This window comes from Rattus norvegicus, chromosome 5 (genome assembly GCF_021556685.1).
Source record: "Rattus norvegicus strain SHRSP/BbbUtx chromosome 5, alternate assembly SHRSP_T2T, whole genome shotgun sequence".
Classification (NCBI taxonomy): Eukaryota; Metazoa; Chordata; class Mammalia; order Rodentia; family Muridae; genus Rattus; species Rattus norvegicus.
The window spans coordinates 139,764,451-139,783,989 of record NC_141538.1 but is presented as its reverse complement, the minus strand read 5'-3'; the positions used below and the strand labels follow the sequence as shown (position 1 = coordinate 139,783,989).

The window sequence follows — 19,539 nt, the reverse complement described above, 5'->3', positions numbered from 1 at the left end:
GCACGTATGTGTGTGCATGTAGTATGCGTGTACGTATGCATGTGTGTGTGTGTGTGTGAGTGTAGGAGTATGTACATGGCACAGTGCACATGTAGAGGTGAATAGGGAACTTTCAGGAGTCAGTTCCCTCCTTCCTTCCACCACGTGGGCCGGAGGGATCAAATTCAGGTTGAGTTCTGGCAGCTGGTGCCTTTACACACTGAGCCACCTCATTGGCCTCTTGCTCATCCTTGAAGGCAACAGAAAGGGCACCACTTTCATGTGGAATCTTTTCTGACCCCACCTCTACGCCAGCCAGTCCCAGTCTGCCCCCATGTAGACCCTTGGCTGTCCCCATCCCATGTGCCGTCTGACCAGTACGTTCTGCTTCCCTAGTTCAGGGCCAGAACTTACCATCCCTGCCCTGACAGTCCTGTGGTTAGGAATCATCACTTCCCATTCTCCAGTGGAGACTACAGAGGCTCAGAAAGTTCAAGGTCAAACTGCAAAACAGACCCAGAAATTTGACCAACACATATTTATTCCATATGTATATGCTATAGATTATGGATCCCAATCCTGACGCTTTTATTTACATGCTGTGTGACCTAAGGGAAGTCTCTGCTGGTCTCTGTCACTTTTCCTCATGTGGAAAGCGTGAGTTCTGGAAGTCTCTACTCCCCACTGTTGCTGGGAAGGTAAAATAGGCTACTAAGAGTAAAGGCGGAAGCGTACCAGTGCAGTGGGAGCCCAGAGCACACCAGCGCACTATTCTTCCAGAGAGAGGTTGGGGTTGGCTTTATGAAGAAGGCAGGGTTATAGCAGGTATGTAAATGATTATTGCCTACTCCATAAATATTTCCTGACAGCTGGCTCAGGTCGTAGCCTGCCACTCCCAGTATGAGCCAACCATTCCCAGCCATGGGAATAGGACACAGCTTGCTTGTGGGAGATTCAGCTGGCCAAAAGTCCAGGCAGCTGCTGGCAGAATGTTCTAGACAATAGGTTGTCCCTAGGTTCCATCAGTCAGAGTGTCCATTTTCATTCCTGGATCTCCTGAGGCCCCAAGGGAGAGGCAGGGCTAGGCGGAGGCTGGGTCTCAGCACCCATCGAAGACGGACAGGGTTGTCCACTTGGCACAGGACAGATGTGCTGTGGCCTCCTAATCAGGCCCTGGCTGGACAAGATTTCGGAACTGAAGATTATCTCTATACCCTTGTAGACCTAGTTTCTTCCAAATGTGTTCTTGAAGAAGGCCTGGCCATTGTATTCTGGTCTGATGTGAAAATACAACCCAGAGTCCCAGTGACACAGCTGCAGATGGCTTTCCAAGTCCTGACAGGCAGAACCCTAGGGAGGGCATCTCAGCAGCCAGAGAAGCCCAGCAAGAGACAAGTGGAACCTGGGCTCCAGCTATCTCAGTGCTAGAACATTCTTCTTCTTCCTGTCTTCTTTTAACTCCCAAATGGCCCCTCCTGGGAGGAGACACCCTCCTCTTTGTGGCCAAGACAAACTCCTTGAAGATCGTTTCATCCTTTATTACAAACATGAGTTCATAAGTAAACAATTGAGGCTCTAAAAAAATACATTAAAATAAATAATAAGAATCTCAACGTTATCGGAGCAAATAAGTTATATACAGACGAACAAAGGATAGCAGGCTCTGTGTTCCCAAAAGTGTCCCAAGAGAACAGGTTGCAAGGCCTCTAGGGAAGGGGAACCAGAGAGGACTATGATGCCAGTCATCCTAATGACTGTCCAGTCTCCAGGTGTGGCTTAGGTAATTGTGTCCTGCTGTGGGGTTGCTCCTGGATTGCAGGACACTCTGTAGGACACAGGTAGCATGTTCATTTGTCCTGCACATAGCTCCTCCAAGCAGGACGGTAGCCAGCAGCCAGCACTAGCAGGCTGCACTGCTGTCCAGGTGCTGAGGGTAGCCCTGGCAGTGAAAAGGCACAGAACTGCTGTAGGAGAGGCCAGAGCTTGTGCTGAACCCATCAGATTGGTCTGGCTAACCAGGATCTGAGGCCTTGGCCCAGGAGATAGGCATAGGGTCTCCCAGTAGCTGCCCATTTCCTCCCGTCTCCACGTGGGCGTCTTTCTCAATGGTCCTGCAGCTCATGGTGTTATCTCTTCCTCCGTCTAGAGTGTGCAGGGATGGCCTCTCTTGTCAACTCTGGCCGTAGCCTGACAAATTGGAGCTTGGCAGCTGAGATGTCCCTGGAAATGGAAGAAGAGCAGTTAGCGTCCCAGGAGAGAGAGGATGTCCTAGGTTCCTTTAGGAGAATTGGTTAGATCTGCCTAGATCTGAGGGGACCGCTGGTCAGAGTGGGGTTGCAGCCTCACCCACACGAGGTCTGCCCGTTAAGGTCCGGGAGAGTCAGACCACTCCCAAGAGCTTCTCTGCTCGTGGGGCCACTGACAGAGCTCACGCTCAGCAGCAGATGCTGCCGGGATGAGGGGCCTGCTAAGGGCAGCCTGGGCCTTGCCTATCGTGTGCTTTCTTTTTCCCACACCTTGAGAATGTCCTTCCTTCCTAGCATCCCTCTTCCTTCATCCTAAATTGTGCCACCTGACTCTAGCTGCACTTTACCATTTGCTGCAGAGTGGGCTTGTCCACACAGTGTGGCCCCAGAGGCCCTTTGAGCTTGACTGAGCTCATGGTCACAGCCCTGGGAACTGGCAACTGTCCACTTCCTTACCCTAAGAGTTCGTTCTACCTGGGAGGGAGAAGTTGGGCCTCAGAGCCAGGTTAGGAACCTGGGCAGGGTTCACCCTCTCTGAGACCCTTTTACTGATTTTAAAACATCCACTAGGCCCAGCACTTGAGGAGCAGAGACTATAGGACAGCCCTGAGCTCAAGGCCAGCCTGGGCTACATACTGAATGAGATCCTGTCCCCAAACCATACCAAACCAAAAAACAACAATAAACTCAAATAACACAGACTGCAAAAACTCTGAAGTGCCAGCAGGGTGAATATTCGTGTAGTAAAGCAAGTTCTCTGTAAACTGTGAAGTTCTGTGCCATCTGCACACTGTGAACTGCAGTGTATTCGCAAAGCCTTCCTTATTATTGGTCAGCTCTTGAGTCCGTGCAGCCACCTGTAACACCTCCATTTTTCTACCTTTTTCCAAAGATGGGAACTTCCAAGGAGCCACAGCAGATACTGTCTGTCCCTAAGGTCCCCTTTGTGCCAGGTATGGCCAAGGCTTCCAGAGCCCCACAGAGACACATTTCACACACATTAATGCCTTCAACCTCAGGAAACCCCTGCCGGGTGGACATTGCTAACCCCTTGCTTCAAAAGTCAAACTCTGAACCACAAAGAAGCCCAACCACCAGCCAGGGCTCAGAAAACCTGTTTGTGGCTGAGGTGGGGCTCTCAGCCAGTAGCCTCTGCCACACCAGCTACCCCGGGTCACTTCATTGAATGGTCCGAGGAGAGGTTTCTGTCCTCAAGCCAACTTGTTTGGACAAACATTTGTGGGCTCTGTACCGAGCCCCCTGTGGTCACCAAGGGAGGTGATCCCTTTGGGATCAAGCAGCATGGGGTCACTCACTCTAAGCCCCACTCTAGTGAAGGTGCTTGAATGAATAACTAGTTCTTCCCAGTCGATGGTCGACTATCCATGCCCTCAAACCCCATTTCACCTCTGGTGGCCACAGAATGGAGTAGTTAAGAGCATAGGCTCGGGGCTTGGGACTTGGGGCTTGGGGCTGGAAAGATGGCTCAGCAGTTAAGAGCACTTCCTACTGTTTTTCAGAGAACCAGGGTTCTGTTCCTAAAACCCACACGGCAGCTCACAGCAATCCATAATTCCATTTCCAGAAGATCCAGTGACTTAGAGCACCTAAGTCACGTACAGATGAAACCCTCTTCTGACTTCTGAGGGCACCAGGCATGCGTGTGGTGCACATACACACACGTAGGCAGAAAACGCTCATACACGTAAAAATCCAAAACCTTCTTAACTTTTAAAAATAGAAATAGCCTCTCGATATAGCCAGATGTGATGGATGCTGTATGGCTCTAACAAGTGGGGTGACCTCTCTGAGCCTTTGTTTTCTAGGAAAGATGATAAAGTCCCCATGCTGCCTCCACAGAAAATAGGGCAAACGTGTAAAGCACACAGAAAGTGACCAACCACACAGTCACTCTTACCTCAGCTTTTGGAGAAGGTCTCCCGCAGCAGTCCACGTCTTGCTAGTCTCTAACACAGCAGCAGGGCCCTGGCTACTTGAGGTGACCTCAGCTTCAGGCCTGAATGAATGAAGTGGCAACAAGTGAGGGGCTGGCCAGAGCCCTGAAGCTACCTGGCTGCAGGCCCAGCCCAGCCCCCGCCCTTGCCCTCAGGAGCAGATCCATTTCCTCAGGGTGCACCTGGGCACCTTTCCCTCCCGGGCGGGGTAGGAAAACTGAGCTACTGGGAATGTGTTCTGAGCCTCAGAAAGAGGCAGATGGGTGGCTGGCCTTCCCAGAATCTGGCCACCTGCAGTTGCAGGGGAAACTGAGGCAGGGGTGGAACCCCAGCTTGAGCTTCGGAGGAGGAGTTTCTCGTAAACTGTCATTGGAACTGGAGCACCCCAAGAGGAGGAGGGGAGGAACGCAGCCTCCCCCTTCACAGATGGGAAAACCAAGGAGCCTTGGCATCCATAACCCAGTTCCCTGACATAACGACAACTCTGGTACCTGTCACAGATTGCCACCTCTAGATTTTTTTTTTTGTTTGTTTGTTTGTTTGTTTTTTCTAAACTGTGAAGTGCCAGAGCCTTAGGTTAGAACCTGAAGTTCAGGGAGTCCTGGTTCCTTGTGGGTCTGACACAAGTCCTGCCGCTCTCTGAGCTTGGGCTATCACCTGGGCTGTGCCTCTCCTCCCCAGGAGTGCAGATGTGTGCTCCCAGCAGCCTTAGAGCTGAGCAGAGGGAGGGACTGAGGGTCTTCCTGTGGGGAGGGACACTGCCACACACCCACTATACCATGGGCTCTCTGATGGTGCTTGTCTCCTCTGGGCCTCTGCTCTTCTGCTAGTCTCCCAGATACCCTGCTTCCAGGCCTGGTCCCAGCTAGCAGTCACCCAGCCCCTGCAGGGTAGGAGTCCACCTACCAGGGCCTTCGATGGCAGAAGGTGGCACAGGCAGAGTCCCCAGCAGAAGAGCACTCGCAGCGCTTTGGCAGGGAGCGGCGCCGGCGCCTTGGCGGGTTTCCCAGGCCATAGGGAGCTGTCTGTCTGTGGGCGGGAAGCCAGCAAGGTAATGTGTACATGGGGTTGGAGTGGGCGGGGGGGGGGGAGCAGAGAGGAGAAAAAGAGAGGAGAGACACAGGATTAGTAAACACATCGCTGGCCAGCAGATCCACGCTGTCAGCCATCACACCTCCAGGAAGGTGGCCACCCCACTCCTTCCGGTGTTAAGCCACCAGGTCACACTTTCTCCTATCAATGCCTCTGCACACTGCTCTGCTAGGAGTTCCTGCAGGGGGATGCAAGGAGCCTGCAGTCCCTGGGCTGGTTCTCTGAGCTCAGTGGACCCCCTACCTAGGCCAGGAAGAAGGGAGGCCTGTTCAGCTGCCAGACTGAACTGTCCGGTTCACAGTTGGTCCCTCGCTTATTGCAAGAAGTGTGACAAATACACCTTTGAGGTGTGTGTGTGTGTGTGTGTGTGTGTGTGTGTGTGTGTGTGCACAATGGAATTGATTTCTGATTCAGTTTGGCCAAGGTAGGCAGAGTAGGGGCCTTGAGGCCAGCCCACCCAATACCTTTGGTCAACAGCTAATTTTAGGTGACCCGGCAGTTGGAGCTACAGTGCTTCTGGGTGGACCCGACACGCAGGGACTGGCAGGGTTCCCGCCCTGAGCCAGCGTTTGGATGTGGATTAGCTCTGTGCACGCTTATGTACTCAGTGTCTCTTGCCTTATGCAATTTGGAGAAGGGGAAAAAAAAATACAAACATACACAGAAACTTCAACCTGAGGTATGCAGGGGCCTGGAGGCAGCACAGGGCAGGCAGAGCCCATCTCTGGCTCCTGCCTGGGTCCCAGGCAGACTTCTTGTCTGTCCTGTGGGGGGCTGCAAGCAGTGCCTGCCTTGTAGGGAGGCTGGCGGCTCAGTCAGATGGTACTGCCCAGAGCGTGGGCACGGATGCTGGGCATGGATGCTGTCATGCACGGGGTTAGTCTCTGCAGGGGAAGTGTGGTTGAACTCCAGCATCCCTAGCCTTGGGGACAAACCTACAACTTTTTCTCTCCTGTGTGATCCTGAAGAGGCCACCTCACAACTCCAAGAACTCATACTCTGATCTGGAAAATGGAGCTAGCACTTTAGGTTGGAAGGGTACAAAGCCCTTTGCCTCACTCCAGTGGCTCCCACGTGGGAGTCACTATGGGTGCTCTCCCTGTATCCTATCTGAGACTCATGGTGAGCCTGGCAGTTGCAGAGGTTGCTAGCTAGCCAAAAGCCTTTACCTCGACCCTCTCCCATGGTCCCAGTGGATGCTCACCCTGCAGTGTTCACCCAGATGATGTCCAGGTGGCAGAAGTACACACATTCCTTGTCAAGCCAGGAGTTGCAGGAGCAACGACGAAAACGCAGGTGGGGTCCTCGGCCCTTGGGTGCCGAGGCTGGTTGCTCCATGGTAGCAGCTGCCTGGCCCTTCCCTGGACACAGGAGGGAGAGAGAGGTGGAGAGGAGGTCAGGACACCTGGTCTGCCTGGGTTAGGGGGCCCGCAGGGCTCCTCCTCTTGCACAATAAGGAAGTTGGCACCCTTGGTGCTTAGGAACCACTGGCTGGCCTGGGGAAGCCCCAGCTACCAGCGCTGTGTCTGCACACTGCAGTGGCAGCTCCTATGGCGAGGTCCCTGCTCTATGCTCCCCGTTGGTTTTGGGAAGGAAGCACCAGGCCCCTGGAGGAGACACCAATGAATAGACCCTGGGATTGCAATATGCGAAGGAGGGCAGCTCACCTTCATGCAGGGCCAAAAGTAGGGCCAGAGCAATGGAACACCAGGCCGGGGAGACCATAGCAGCGGCAGAGTGCTTGGCTGGGCCAAGGGAGCGGGGAGCGCAGGTCGCCAGTGTCCTGCTGCTAAGCCGAGCTGGGAGCTCATTGCCGAGGTGCCCTGACCGCCTCTTATAATACCAGGCAGGGCGTCCGCCCGCCCCTACTGGTGCAGCCCCGCCTTGCCTAGCTGCTGCACCTTGGGCAGAAAGCCAGGGACACCGCCTCCTCCCTGGGTGCCTGGCCCGCCCTGGCCTCCCGGTGAGGGGGGAGAGAGGTGGAAGGCTGGGCTCCACCCTCTGCGCTGCGCTGGAACACCTTCAGGAGTCTCCAGGCTCCCAGCAGGCCCAAGGCCCTTCTGAGTTCCGAAGTTAATCCCAAGTGCTCCCGGTCCCCTCCCTACTCTCTAGCTAACCCTCCTGAACTGGAAGTTTGGAGTGGAGGTCTCATCTAAAAGCAAAGCCCTCCCTCTTTACAGGGAATCTGCTACCCTCCTCCCTGCCCGCTGTGAAGCAAGCTGAGATATCCCTTAGCTGCGTGGGAGGTAAAAGGCCCACTCGAGGCTTCATGGCCTTGGGCGAGTCAGAGCCCCCCTTTGGGACCACTGGCCTCAGGAATGGCACAACTCAGGCCTGACCTTTGACCACCTGAGGCTGCCTCATCCCCATTTTACCCAGGAAATACTGCTCCGCTTCCCCTCCTCAGCCTGTAGTAGGAATTCTGGTCCTTTCCGAAAACTACTACTCAGTTATGCAGCCGCGACCAGGGATAGCCTCTTGGGCCTCAGTTTTCTTACTTGCCAAACAAGTCCAAAACAGGGGGCTCCTTACCCTGTTTGACTTAAATACCCCCTTGAGAGAGAGAAGACACGTTCGAGCCCTTTCTAGCAAGATATTCCATAGGCACACAGAAGGTCTCCTGTGTGGTTCTGCAGCGTGGACAGAAGAATGTTTTGTCTCACCTTGGTGCAGAGGCTGGTGGGGTGGCTCAGAGGGTGAAGCGCTTGCCACACAAATCTGACGACCTGAGTTTGATCCCTGGAACCGGGGCTGCGGTGTGTATCTCTGCTCCCGGCCTTCCCACAGTGAGGTGAGAGGTGGAGACAGGAGAATTGCCTATACAATTACAATTACCGGCCAGCCTGCCTGAGTAACCCAGAGGCAACAAGAGAAAACTCGCCTGAACCAGGCAGGAGAGAACTATCACCTCCAAGTTGTCCTCTGACCTCCACACGTGTGCCACAGCACACACGTGCCCACAGTCACGCAGACACACACACACATACACAAATATGCACACACAATAATAAATAAATGAAGGAGGAAGAAGAGGAAGGCGAGGCAGAAGGAAGGCCTCTCAGGACCTGGCTTTCTACATCCAGTGCCTAGGCTGCCCCAAAAGTCTTGTGGGAGGCAAAAGCAAAGACATTGTGGGGAAGGGAAGGGACAGTGTGCCTCAGCATGCTGGCGGCCCCTGTGCCTGGCCTGCCTGTCTCATGGACTTAGCTTCCTGAAGTCTAAACCCCTGCAGAGGGCATGGCCTGTGGCCTTCCCTGTACATAGGGGCATTGAGGGAGCCCCATGAATGCTCTAAGGGAGAGAGGGTGACTCGGGCCGGCCTGGGTTTGCACTGTAGACCTTCAGCATCTTTATGCCTGCATAGACTTTTAGTTACTGCATTTAAACGGATAAAGAGGAAGCAGGGATTGGAAAGGTATAGACTATTGTGTTTTCTTTCTAGAGTGATGCGTTTATGTGTGTGTGTGTGTGTGTGTGTGTGTGTGTGTGTGTGTGTGTATGTGTGTAGGGATTCACATCTGCCACATAGCTGGCATATGGCAGAGCCCCTGTTGGAACCCCAAACTTGACCCCACCAACAAACCACATGTGGGGCTCACTGCCCTCCTTATGCTGCAGCTCTGTAAGAATTTAAAAGAGTAGCTCTGAACCGAGACAAGCAGTTCTATTAGGCTCTGAGAGGATGTGGATTGGGGCTTGCGTGGGGGTGTAGAGGGTGGGGAGCCAGAAGACAGACGAGAGTTCAGGTCAGTAGGGAGGAGTAGGGTCAAGGTGGGGAGGGGAACAGATTGATAAAGACAAGTACCAGGAGGGGAGTTTGGGAGGACCAGGAAGCAGGGAGAAAGACAGAGCTGGGATTTGAGAAAGTAAAAGAGAAAGACCAGTGGGAGCCAGAGGCAGGGTTCTAACCTGTCTAATCTTCCTACAAATGTAAAATGCCTGCCCAGGACAATAGGGAACCAGAGGCTCCGGGTCTGGAAGCATAATAGAAGAATGAAATGGAGCAGGAGACAGGATCCTTCTGGGTGTGAGGGAGGGTGACAGCAGGGCAGGGGCCACCGCGGCCTCTCTCTTGCAGGGTCAGCACAGGAAGCTGTCTTGCTGGCTCGGGTTTCTCTCCTTCCCTGGCCTGGGCTGCAGCGGGACAAGCCAGGCTGTGTGTAATGGAGAGGCCCGACTAGGAATCTGAGCGAGTCCAGCCTGTCTTAGGGGATGGAGTCTTTCCGGGAACAGGGCTACCCACTGACAAGAGCCGTTTTCCAGGTAGAGAAATTAAGCTGGGATAAAAATAGCCTCCCTAGGCCCTCGAATCTCTTAGCCTAGGCCCTGACAATCACCTTTGCCCGTCCTGGTAGATCTGGCGACTGCCCCTGTCTACTGTCATTGTCCCGGCCACACCATTCCTGTTCCTCTCAAGTGACTTGGCTGCCTGTCCTTGCTTGGCTGTGCTGACTTTGCTCTTCTGGTCCTCAGCAACTGCCCCAGCCACCCATTTTGTGGAATCTTCTTGCTAGACAGCGCCCTGCAAACTGCCTGGGTCTTTAACAGCTGCAGGGAGGGAGGTGAGGTGCACCTGGTACCATGGAGGAAGAATTTGAGGGAACAAATTATTTTCTTTTTTTTGCCCCCAACCAGCTTGGTGCTTGGAGGAGAGAGACTTTGGTAACAGTGAAAGGTTGAAGAGAGGAATTGCCAGGAAGAAATCCCGGCCTGTTATCGGCCCCACTCCATAGCTGAGATGTCTGGTCCAGAAGAAGAGCGACCTGCCCACGTCATGATGAGCATGTTCTCTAAGATGCGGATCAGAAATTTCCTTTCTCATCTCGCCCATGAGTCTATCTCAGGGTCTATCTGGTTGCTCTTGGGAAAGATATCAGAAGGACCCCAGTGACAAAGGCAGACCCGGGAGGTGCCTAGGCTATCTCCCTAACACCCTTAAAACTCTATAATCCCCACATAGAGAGCAGATACCAAGCACCAGCCACCCGGGATACTGCACTAATAGAGGATTCCTAGGAGCAAGGGCTAAGTGCTCCAGGGACACTGTCCCACAGAACAAGGATGGCTGGGAGCAGGGGGCTGGTGTTTCAGGTAAGATCCTGGAACAGAAGGCCTTCACCGGCCTCTTCCTGGCTTCTGTTAGTCTGCCTTCCTATTGGTGCTCCCAGCTATGACGACCCATGACATTCAGAATCCAGCCTCCTGGTAGTTCAGGACTCCACAAAGGGAGTTCCTGCAGATTGCGGGTGTGTAGGTCTGGCTCCCAGCTAGGTCTCTCATCTCTGGAAAACCAGCCATCTCCTATAGCCATCCAGCCCCACAAGGCTTCAGGAAGTTTGTCTGCACCTTAGATAGAGTGGGGGGCATCGTGTCTGGCTTGCAGGTATAGGCTGTGCAGGGGGCTTAGAGTGAGCAGCTGGGAACAGGACTGGCCAGAGGCCAATGTTAGAAACCAACTGGTCACATGTCAAGGGTTTGGCCCTAGAGCCAGCCTTGACTGGGAAGCTGGGGACTAAGGATGTCTGAAGATGTTTCCATTGTCACTTGCCGGGGAGGCTGTAGATTGAGCCACCCCTCTCGGGGCCCGAGGGCACTCAGCCTCAGGACCTTCTGGTGGGTGGCCTGGGCCTCCTGCCATCAGTCCTAACTCACCCTGAGCCAACAAAGCCTGCCACTGGCTGCCCACATCTGGGTCTCCACGAAGGCCACCTGAGGCCTGCAGGACTGGCTCCCTTGGTCCACACTTCCTCAGAGGATACCCTCGCCTGTCCTCTCCCCCTTCAGCTAAGATGGAAAGATTTCTATCTCCCACCCATGTAAATTATACCTTGAAAGGGATAATTCATGAGCCTTGTTTGTTATTAAGCTAAGAGCAACCAGAACAGGGTCATCAAGGCCTATGGAATGGCTGGACTCTTAGTGAAACTCAGGCAATGACCATCAACGCTGGTCACATGGCTGTGAGACTTTGGTGGACATTTTGAAATAGGCAATGAACACAGAGGCTCAGTATTAGGAAATTTCCTGAGTATTCCTCAGATGTTAAGGCCCTTGCTCCGCGTTTGGCCCTTTAGGAGCAGGGGGGGAGCACACACTTATCAAGCACTTAAAGCATTCTAAGTCCTGTTGATAAGCGACGTGCATGTCCCACCAACTGTCCCGATGCACCCACGGGACGGGAGCTGTGCGTGGTTCCTGTTTTATAAATGAGGAGACTGAGGCTGACGGAAAGCGACTGGTTCGGTGATAGCGAGGGAGGCACATGACCAAGTTTAAGAAGCATGGCTGTGTTACTTCTCAGACACAGCCCTGGACCCTGTGTGTCTCTAATGTCCCTTTGTGGACACCCCCACAGCAGTTCTCAGACGACAGCTCCCTCTTCATACTAGGCACAGAGCCCAATGCAAACTTGGAATATGAGGAATCCAAGAATGGAGACAGGCCTCTTACCTATGTTCCCAAACACAAAACATGCCCAAGCTCAAGAGGGCACCAGCTGAGGCCACAGCACCTTACACAGGCATGGACAAGCCCTTCTTCTTAAAGATTTGTTTATTTTAATGTATGTGAGCATACCATCGCTCTCTACAGACACACCAGAAGAGGGCATCGGATCCCATTACAGATGGTTGTGAGCCACCATGTGGGTGCTGGGATTTGAACTCAGGACCTCTGGAAGGGCAGTCAGTGCTCTTAACCGCTGAGCCATCTCTCCAGTCCTGACAGTCCATTCTTTTCTCCCACTGGACCCCCATACTGACCTGGGAGATAGGTGGAACTCAGTCGCAGTACAGATGAGGCCTCAGGAGAAGCTCTCTCAAAGCCACACAGCAAGCGAGAGGCAGGCTAGAGCTTTCTCCTTCATGGTTTTCTCCTAAGGGATGAACAATCTGTGTTATGTGTTTTGTAGCTAGTACTCCCATTTATCTACAGACCTACTATCTTTCACCCACCCTTCCATCCACCACACATCCATATACCCACCCATCCTTTACCCATTTATAGCCACTACCCACCCACCCATTTGTTCATACAACCATGCATTCTTATCGTCTACGTATCTTTCCACCATCCATTCATCTATCCTCCACCTTTGTCCACCTACCCATCCATCCATCCATCCATCCATCCATCCATCCATCTCTCCATTTATCCCTCTATCCATCCTCCCATCCATCCATCCATCCATCCATCCATCTCTCCATTTATCCCTCTATCCATCCATTTATCCACTTATCTACCCATTACTCATCCATTATTATATCCATCACCTAACCATCCCTCCCTCTGCCTGTCCTTCCCTCCCTCCCTCCATGCATCCACTTATCCATCCATCACCTACCCATCCATCCATCATCCATCCATCCATCATCCATCCATCCATCATCCATCCATCCATCCATCCATCCATCCATCCATCCATCCATCCATCCATCCACCCTATTGAGCCCTTTGTCCAATGTTATCTCCATACATTCACCCATTTTACTCTCCAGTTCAGCTATCCTTCTTCATGAGGAGGGTCAGGGCTTGAGTTTCGAATAGAAGGTTGTACTTTTGCTGAGACAAAAGTCTAAATGTTTCCTAGGAAGAGATTTCTGTTCCCATCAGATAATGAACAACTGACACACCATTTTCTCTGGAATTCTAATTTTAGGCTCCAGCCCAGGCGTGGGTACACGATATAGACCAAGGGCTGGGATGAAGCTGAACACAGGATAGGTTGGCAGACTGAACTCACATCTTTGTTTAGATGATGCTTCTAAAATGAGTGCATCAAGCCCCTTTTCCTATCTGATATCGTCTTTAAAATGCTCAGATGACACACATGATGTAATCTTTAAGAAGAAAATTCAGACAGGCATCCAGAAATGGAAATCCCCTTGATCATGAACCCAGAGGAAGAAACTGAGGTTGCAGAAGGAGAGTGGCTGCCAGTCCCCAAACCTAGAATCTCAGGATTCTGCTGCCTCTGAAGCCCAGGCCCCTGCACCTGGAGGGCTTGGAACCCAATTTTGTCCTCTGTCCCACCACCACCACCGCCAGCCAACACATGCAGTTGGTATTTCCAGAGCCACACCCACCCTGTTGCCTAGAACCCATGTTTTCCAAGGCGCACCCTGAGCCCCACCAGGAGGCCGCCTTTCCCCTCTGGGAAGGGGTGAGCCACTAGGAGGCTGGGCCCTGCAGAAACACAGTACTTCATTCTAGAATTTGATGTCAGCCCTTGGTGAATGCCTGATGCTTGTATCATTGGGGCACCTTGGTGCCCAGAAGGCCGGCAAGGCTGGAGTTCCCACTGGAGCTTAGTTGGCATTCCTGAGAAGAGGTGTGCCTGGGGTACCACCTCCTTGCCCAAGGGCCCTGGCTTTTCCAGTGGCTCTGGGAATCCCAAGCCATGAGTGACCTGGGAGGGGCACAGTTGGGCTCTGGAAGCTAGGGCAGGCAGGATCTAAATCACTGCCCAGGGCAGGTCCAGGGTGTGGGGATGAATCAGGGGGCCAGCCCACCCAGGTACCCTGAGGCTTGGCAGATCTGGGTACCAGCTTCAAAGCCCTGTGAGTCAGGTTCATGTTCTCCTTCCTCCCATTTCCCTAATCTATGGACAAGCGTCTGGTATTGGACTTGCTTAGAAGTAGTGCAGGCAGGCTTGGACCATCAGCTTTTGTTTTGTTTTTCACAAGCCAGATGACAAAGGACACACTGAGTGTCAGAGCTATGTCCATCAAAGGCGTCTCACAAGGAAAGATCTAGCTTGACAGCAGCTGGGAGGCTGAGCCAAAGTGAGAAGGCCCCGTGGCCAGCTCCTGTCACTCAAGGTAAGATGCAGAGTATGTGGACGCCGTGGAGTGGATGGTCTCCTGTGGGGAGGGGTGTGTGTGTGTGTGTGTGTGTGTGTGTGTGTGTGTGTGTGTGTGAGCTATTATTGTAGTTGGGCCATCCTCAGGCCATGGACCAATTCCTACAAATGTCTCCTCTTCTGTTCTGCATTACCCATTCTCTCCTAAGCAAGCTATACCTGGTTGGGCCAAGTTACTCACATTTGCATCAACACAGTATTCAGTGACACAGCAGATAAGAGGTGGACACAAATGGAGTGTCTGGACGAGGAGAGTTTCAGTTGGAGCCTGTGCTGGCATTGGGTCTGGTGAATCTGACCCTGACCTATGTCACCTCCATTCTGGTCTGGGTGCTCCATACCCTACAGACCACACGGGCTTCTTCCTCAGTGCCCTGTAGAACCACAGCACACATCCTATCCTGATTTCTCCTTGATTTATTCTGTCAGTTCCTCAAGGCTCACTACGGTTTTTTTGTTCTTGCTTTTATTTCTAAGGTAGTGTCTGATGTGACCAAGACTGGCCTCAGACTCCGGGGTAGAGGGCCAAGGCTGACCTTGAACCCCTGATCCTCTTGTTTCTACCCTTTGAAGGGCTGGGATTATAGACATGTGCCACCAGGCCAGGTTTCATCACGTGTGTTATCTCCCTTACCAAGCATCCTCAGCTCTGTTAAATACATGGGGTTTCACTCTCTGAATACTTGCAGGTTATAGCCATCTCTGGCCAGGCCTTCTCTTACTTCTCACAGGGGACAGGCTAGCAGTGACTAAGGACTCTGCTCCCAGTGTCAGGCCAAGCTGGGTTTGAATCCAAGGCCCACATCTTGTCTCAAATGGCTTTCCTCTTTCTTTGGGTCCCGGTTTCCTTCTCTGTAAATGGATGGTCATGGGTCCAGGGCTAGGGTGAGGATTCTACAAGAGAGAGTCAGTTCCTGATAGCAATGTGCATTGTTGATCAAATCTGATGACAGCGCTGATGGCATGCATGACCCTCTGAGGCATGCCAACGTTTCTATTTTTAGGGTGAGAGGTCCAGGTGCTTCCTTAGGAATGCCCAGGGTTCAAATCCACCCTGGCTGAATTTGAGCTCCTCCAGTCTTCCTGCCCTTTGCCATGTCTGGGATGACAACTACCCTCCCAATTCCAGATCATGTGTTTAGCTGGTAAAAATTGAGCTAGAAACGAGAGTTGGTGAGGATTGCCTCAACCATCCTTGTCCATGTCCCCTGGTCCCCTCAGATCTGATGGCTTCCTATTGGCTGACCTTGACCAGTTTGGGGGACTGATGGCTGTACAGTTTGCCATTCTGGTTCAGTGTTCCAAGGACAGCTCTGGTCAGTGCCCACTAGGGATGCACGAACCTTCTCGAGGTAGGTGAGATTTATAAGTTACCCAGTGGGTTCCCAGGAGACTGAAGGGGCTAAGTTCAGGAGAACATGAATCTGAGGTGTGGGTTAACCTTCCAGTTGTAGGAGCCATAGGCAAGCCCCTTCTCTTGTCTGAGCATCAGCTCTGTCTGCTGCAAAGAGAGCGCCTGGTGGGTGCCTTGGGGACCATAAACCATAAGGTTGGATGCCGCACAGAAAGACCTCCACAGAGAGCCTTCTGCAGTCCCCTCCCCTGGAGGGAAGTGCAGGACTTGGCCTGTAGAGGGCGCTACAGAACTCCTGCTCTCAGGATCTTTATCACAAGACACTGTTATCAATCACCCACTCTCCACCTCTATAACATCCAGAGAGTGCAATGTGGGCTAGCCACGTGTCCAGATCTCTGCTTTCCCACAGCTCCTGCTCCTGAGCACATCCCCCGTGTCAGACACTGCACCAAGGGCTTTACTTGAATTGTTCCATTTTGCCATTCCCACAGAAGGGTCCCTCTTGTTACTCTTGTCTAACAGATGAGAAACCCGAGACAGACAGCAAAGGTGGCTTATGGGTTCTAGGCCCACCCGTTTCCCAGCCTACATTTTTTGGCCACGAGAGAAGTGAGACTTGAACCCAATTCAGTGGGCACTCTTGACCGGAACCCTCAAATTAATTTAGATTTTTCTGATAGTTCTACAAAGTCCCCAAGAGCATGTCCAGGATGATATCCTTGGGTCTTGAGGTTGAGGGCAGCAGAGAAGACTCTGCTATCCTTCAACGTGACCCCCAAACCTTTAGGAATCCTGGGAGTTTGCAGGGGGGAGGAGGAGGAAGATGTTTACATACTGTGATGAATGGTGAGTGGTGACTCAGGGAGGAGGCCCTGAGTGGAGGATGGTAGGCTGTGTGTGGTGCAAACCAGGCCAGGCCATTGTTGGGGTCCCCCCAGGAGGAGGAGGAGGAGGTTTGGGCAAAGCTGAGTCATGGCAGCGAGATCAGACAGAGAGCTGGGGATGGCCCAATGACCTCACACTCATCTGGGTCTGGCAAGGAGTCTTAGGCCCAGGCAGGCCTAGTGGGCCCAACCTAACAGGACAAGCACACTCTTTCCCTGGCTGCCATAACCAGGGGTTGGTGTCTGCGAGCCCAGAGAGCCTCCTGCCAGGATCTCTGAAGTCTGTGTTGCTGGAATTATCAGATTCTATCAGACTTGGGAGGCACTGGTATAGGACCAGGTGGTATACATCGATAAAATATCAAGACAGCTTTATGGGACCTGGGGCTATGGTAGTTTTTTTTTTTCTTTTCGTGTGTGTGTGTGTGTGTGTGTGTGTGTGTGTGTGTGTGTTATATGTGTGAGAATATGTGAATATGTGCTCTCTCTCTCTCTCTCTCTCTCTCTCTCTCTCTCTCTCCACCCACCCACTCTGTTCATTAACACATCTCTATAGGTGCATGTAGAGACCAGAAGTCAACCCTTGGGTACTGTTTATTTTATATTTTGAGACAGATTCTTTTACTGAGATCTTGTGCTTGCTGACTAGGCTAGGCTAGTTGCCCAATGAGTCCCAAGGCTCTCCCTGACTCTGTTTCCCTAGTGCTAAAATTCTGAATGTGTACCACAGTGCGTGCGTCCTTCCTTCCTTCCTTCCTTCCTTCCTTCCTTCCTTCCTTCCTTCCTTCCTTCCTCCCTTCCTTCCTATTTCACATGGGTGTTAGCGATTTGAACAGAGATTCTTATGCTTGCTCAGCAAGCATTTTACCCACTGATCCAGAGGTGGACAGAGAGACATTCATTCCTCCAAGGACTGATGCAGCAGGTATGCCCATCAGTCTACCTGGAAACTATGCCCGACATTCTCCAGAAGCCTTTGCCCTCCTCGTCCAGCCTTCCCCAGGTCTGGGTCAGAGAAACAGGGTTGTCAAGGCCAGGCAGACAGCTGAAAAGAGCTGTATCCAAGGGGGAAATGACCTTTATCTCCCCAGATAAGAGGCCCTGAAGAAACCCTGGAGGTGGAGAAGGCTGGGGAGGGCCTGTTGGTCTCATGCTGACCATAAAGCAACCACTTTTTCTGGGACATCCTCAGCCTGAGTCAACCAGGGGCTGAGACTGCTTCTGAGTTCATCACCCGCTGCCCAACCTTGAAACCCAGGCCTCGGGCACAAGGGAGGTCCAGATAATGACTTGGTGGTGATGACTGCTTTGTGGGGAGCCCATGCCCACGGGCCAGGCACTCTCCCTGTCTCCATTCATTTGATCTTCTAAATGGCTTCAGGAAGTGGACAGGGTGTGGCCTGGGAGTGAGGTTCCTAAAGGCTGTCAGCCACTAGGGTCAGCACAGCCAGGAACAGCAATGAAGGTTGAGGTTGAGATCCTGTGTGCAGTGCAGTAAACAAACAGAGCTCACTCTGTGCTTGACCTGCGGTCTCTGGGATTTGGGGAAAGAGACCCCGGGACATCAGTACTTGCTTGCAACAAGGAGCTGGGTGATGTGTCTGTGTTGGCCAAATGAAAGCGCATCAGGAGCCAGAGGCTCAGGGGACTGGGCAGGGCCTCCATCCAGGAACTCTTGGAACTTCTTTTATTTAGGAGAGACAGTTGAACAGGGCCTCAAAATCTGAGCAGAGGGCATGTGGGGCGTCCTGGAGAGGAGTGGAAAACTCATGTCATGGCGTTCAGTGGAGAGAAAGCAGGCTACCAGGGGCTTGATCATCAAGTCAAGAAGTTATCTTTCCTGCAATAAAGTTGGGGGAAAAGGCCTTAGGAGGGAGGGCAGGGGACTTGTGTCTGTGGCTAGGGGGGAAGCCGGCCAGGGAGTTCCAATCCAGTCCAGCTCTGAGGAGGTGAGACACTTCTTCTGGGTGGATGACCACAGAGCCTGAGAAGGATAGCCCAGGCTATTCTTGATTCTATGATGGTCTGAGTCTCAAGCTCAGGGCAGGAGAATGAACCTGCCTGCCTGCCTGCCTGCCTGCTTGTCTGTCTGCCTGTCTGTCTGTCTGTCTACCTATGAGTTTGAGTACATGTGTGCTGCAGCATGTGCGTGGAAATCAGAATACAATTTTCTGTGGTCAGCTCTCTTCTTTTTTTTTTTTTTCCTTTTTCTTTTTTTCGGAGCTGGGGACCTAACCGGTCAGCTCTCTTCTTGATCCTTGTTGAGGCAGGGTCTGCTTCATCTTCCTGTTTTGTGCACTCAGACCAGTTGGCCCTCAAGCTTCCAGTCAGTTTCCTGGTTTTTTTTTTTTTTGTTTTTGTTTTTGTTTTTGTTTTGTTTTTTTTTTGCCTCCGATGAAGCAGTGATTGGATTATAGTCTCATGCCACCAAATCTGCCTTTTTATGTGGGTTCTGGGATCAAATCTGTGTTCTGCAACTTGTGTGGTTAGGTCTTTTTGCTTGCAGAACCATATACCTGGCCCACTTTATCTTTTGAAAGATAGCCCAGGCTGGCTCCAAACTCAAAATCCTATGGCCTCATTTTCCAGCTCTTACTGTCCTGACTGTCCCAAGTCCCATCCTCCTGCCCCTTGCCTGGAAAGAGAAGCGAACTTAACTCAGTTTCTCTCTGTGGCTCAGCAGAGGACCCTGTAGCTCAGGGTACCAAGGTTTGTTTCTTCCTCCAGTGCTGTATTTTCGCTTGCAACTTCTCCCAGAGCCCCTGGAGGGCGCCCTGAGGCTGGCAGCTATGAGCCAGGGAACCGAACAGGTGGACTATCCTCAGCCTCCTCCAACCTGCTTCAAGCCCTTTAGGAGAGAGGGAGCCCACTTCATGCTCCAGGGGAACATATGCTAGGCTTGAAACCTTACAACCAGGGCTCCAATCCCAGCCTCAGTTTCCTCTGTCGGTATTATCCTAGGGAGAAAAATCAGATCCTTGCAACCTTGTCCAGGGACTCATCTCCATTGGTCACGCGAGGCTGCATGAGAAGAAGGGCCTCCCGCAGAGTCTCGCCTGCTGCCACCCTCGCATCCCGGGCCACAGGGCCCACGCTGTCATTTCCCTCCGATGTGCGCGTTGGGAAACCTCGTGCTGGGGGCGCGAAGCGGTCCAGCGAGCTTGGC

The 19,539-nt window shown here is 52.5% G+C and overlaps 1 protein-coding gene and 1 long non-coding RNA gene across 3 annotated transcripts in view; one reads left to right on the top strand and one right to left on the bottom strand.

The window, feature by feature from the left end:
* LOC148006020 (uncharacterized) overlaps positions 1-19,539 on the top strand; it is a 42,058-nt gene that overhangs the window by 11,053 nt on the left and 11,466 nt on the right. For both annotated transcript variants that reach the window (XR_015621095.1, XR_015621096.1), the window contains exon 2: positions 13,961-14,091. This is a non-coding gene — a long non-coding RNA (uncharacterized LOC148006020). The remainder of the gene's footprint in view (positions 1-13,960; positions 14,092-19,539) is intronic.
* Positions 1,502-6,997, bottom strand: Edn2 (endothelin 2). Its single transcript, NM_012549.3, has 5 exons — positions 6,940-6,997; positions 6,477-6,633; positions 5,087-5,209; positions 4,144-4,242; positions 1,502-2,199 (listed from the first exon to the last, which is right to left on the bottom strand). The coding sequence occupies exons 1-5, from the start codon at positions 6,995-6,997 to the stop codon at positions 2,106-2,108; spliced, it is 531 nt and encodes a 176-aa protein (NP_036681.2). The 3' UTR covers positions 1,502-2,105.

Bases quoted from the DNA above. Each gene is read 5' to 3' on its own strand.
- Edn2 (NM_012549.3), bottom strand. From the start codon at position 6,997: ATGGTCTCCCCGGCCTGGTGTTCCATTGCTCTGGCCCTACTTTTGGCC. The intron at 6,634-6,939 runs GTGAGCTGCCCT...TCCTGTGTCCAG, and splicing joins ACTTTTGGCCCTGCATGAAG to GGAAGGGCCAGGCAGCTGCT. The intron at 4,243-5,086 runs GTAGGTGGACTC...TCATTCATTCAG, and splicing joins TTCTGCCATCGAAGGCCCTG to GCCTGAAGCTGAGGTCACCT.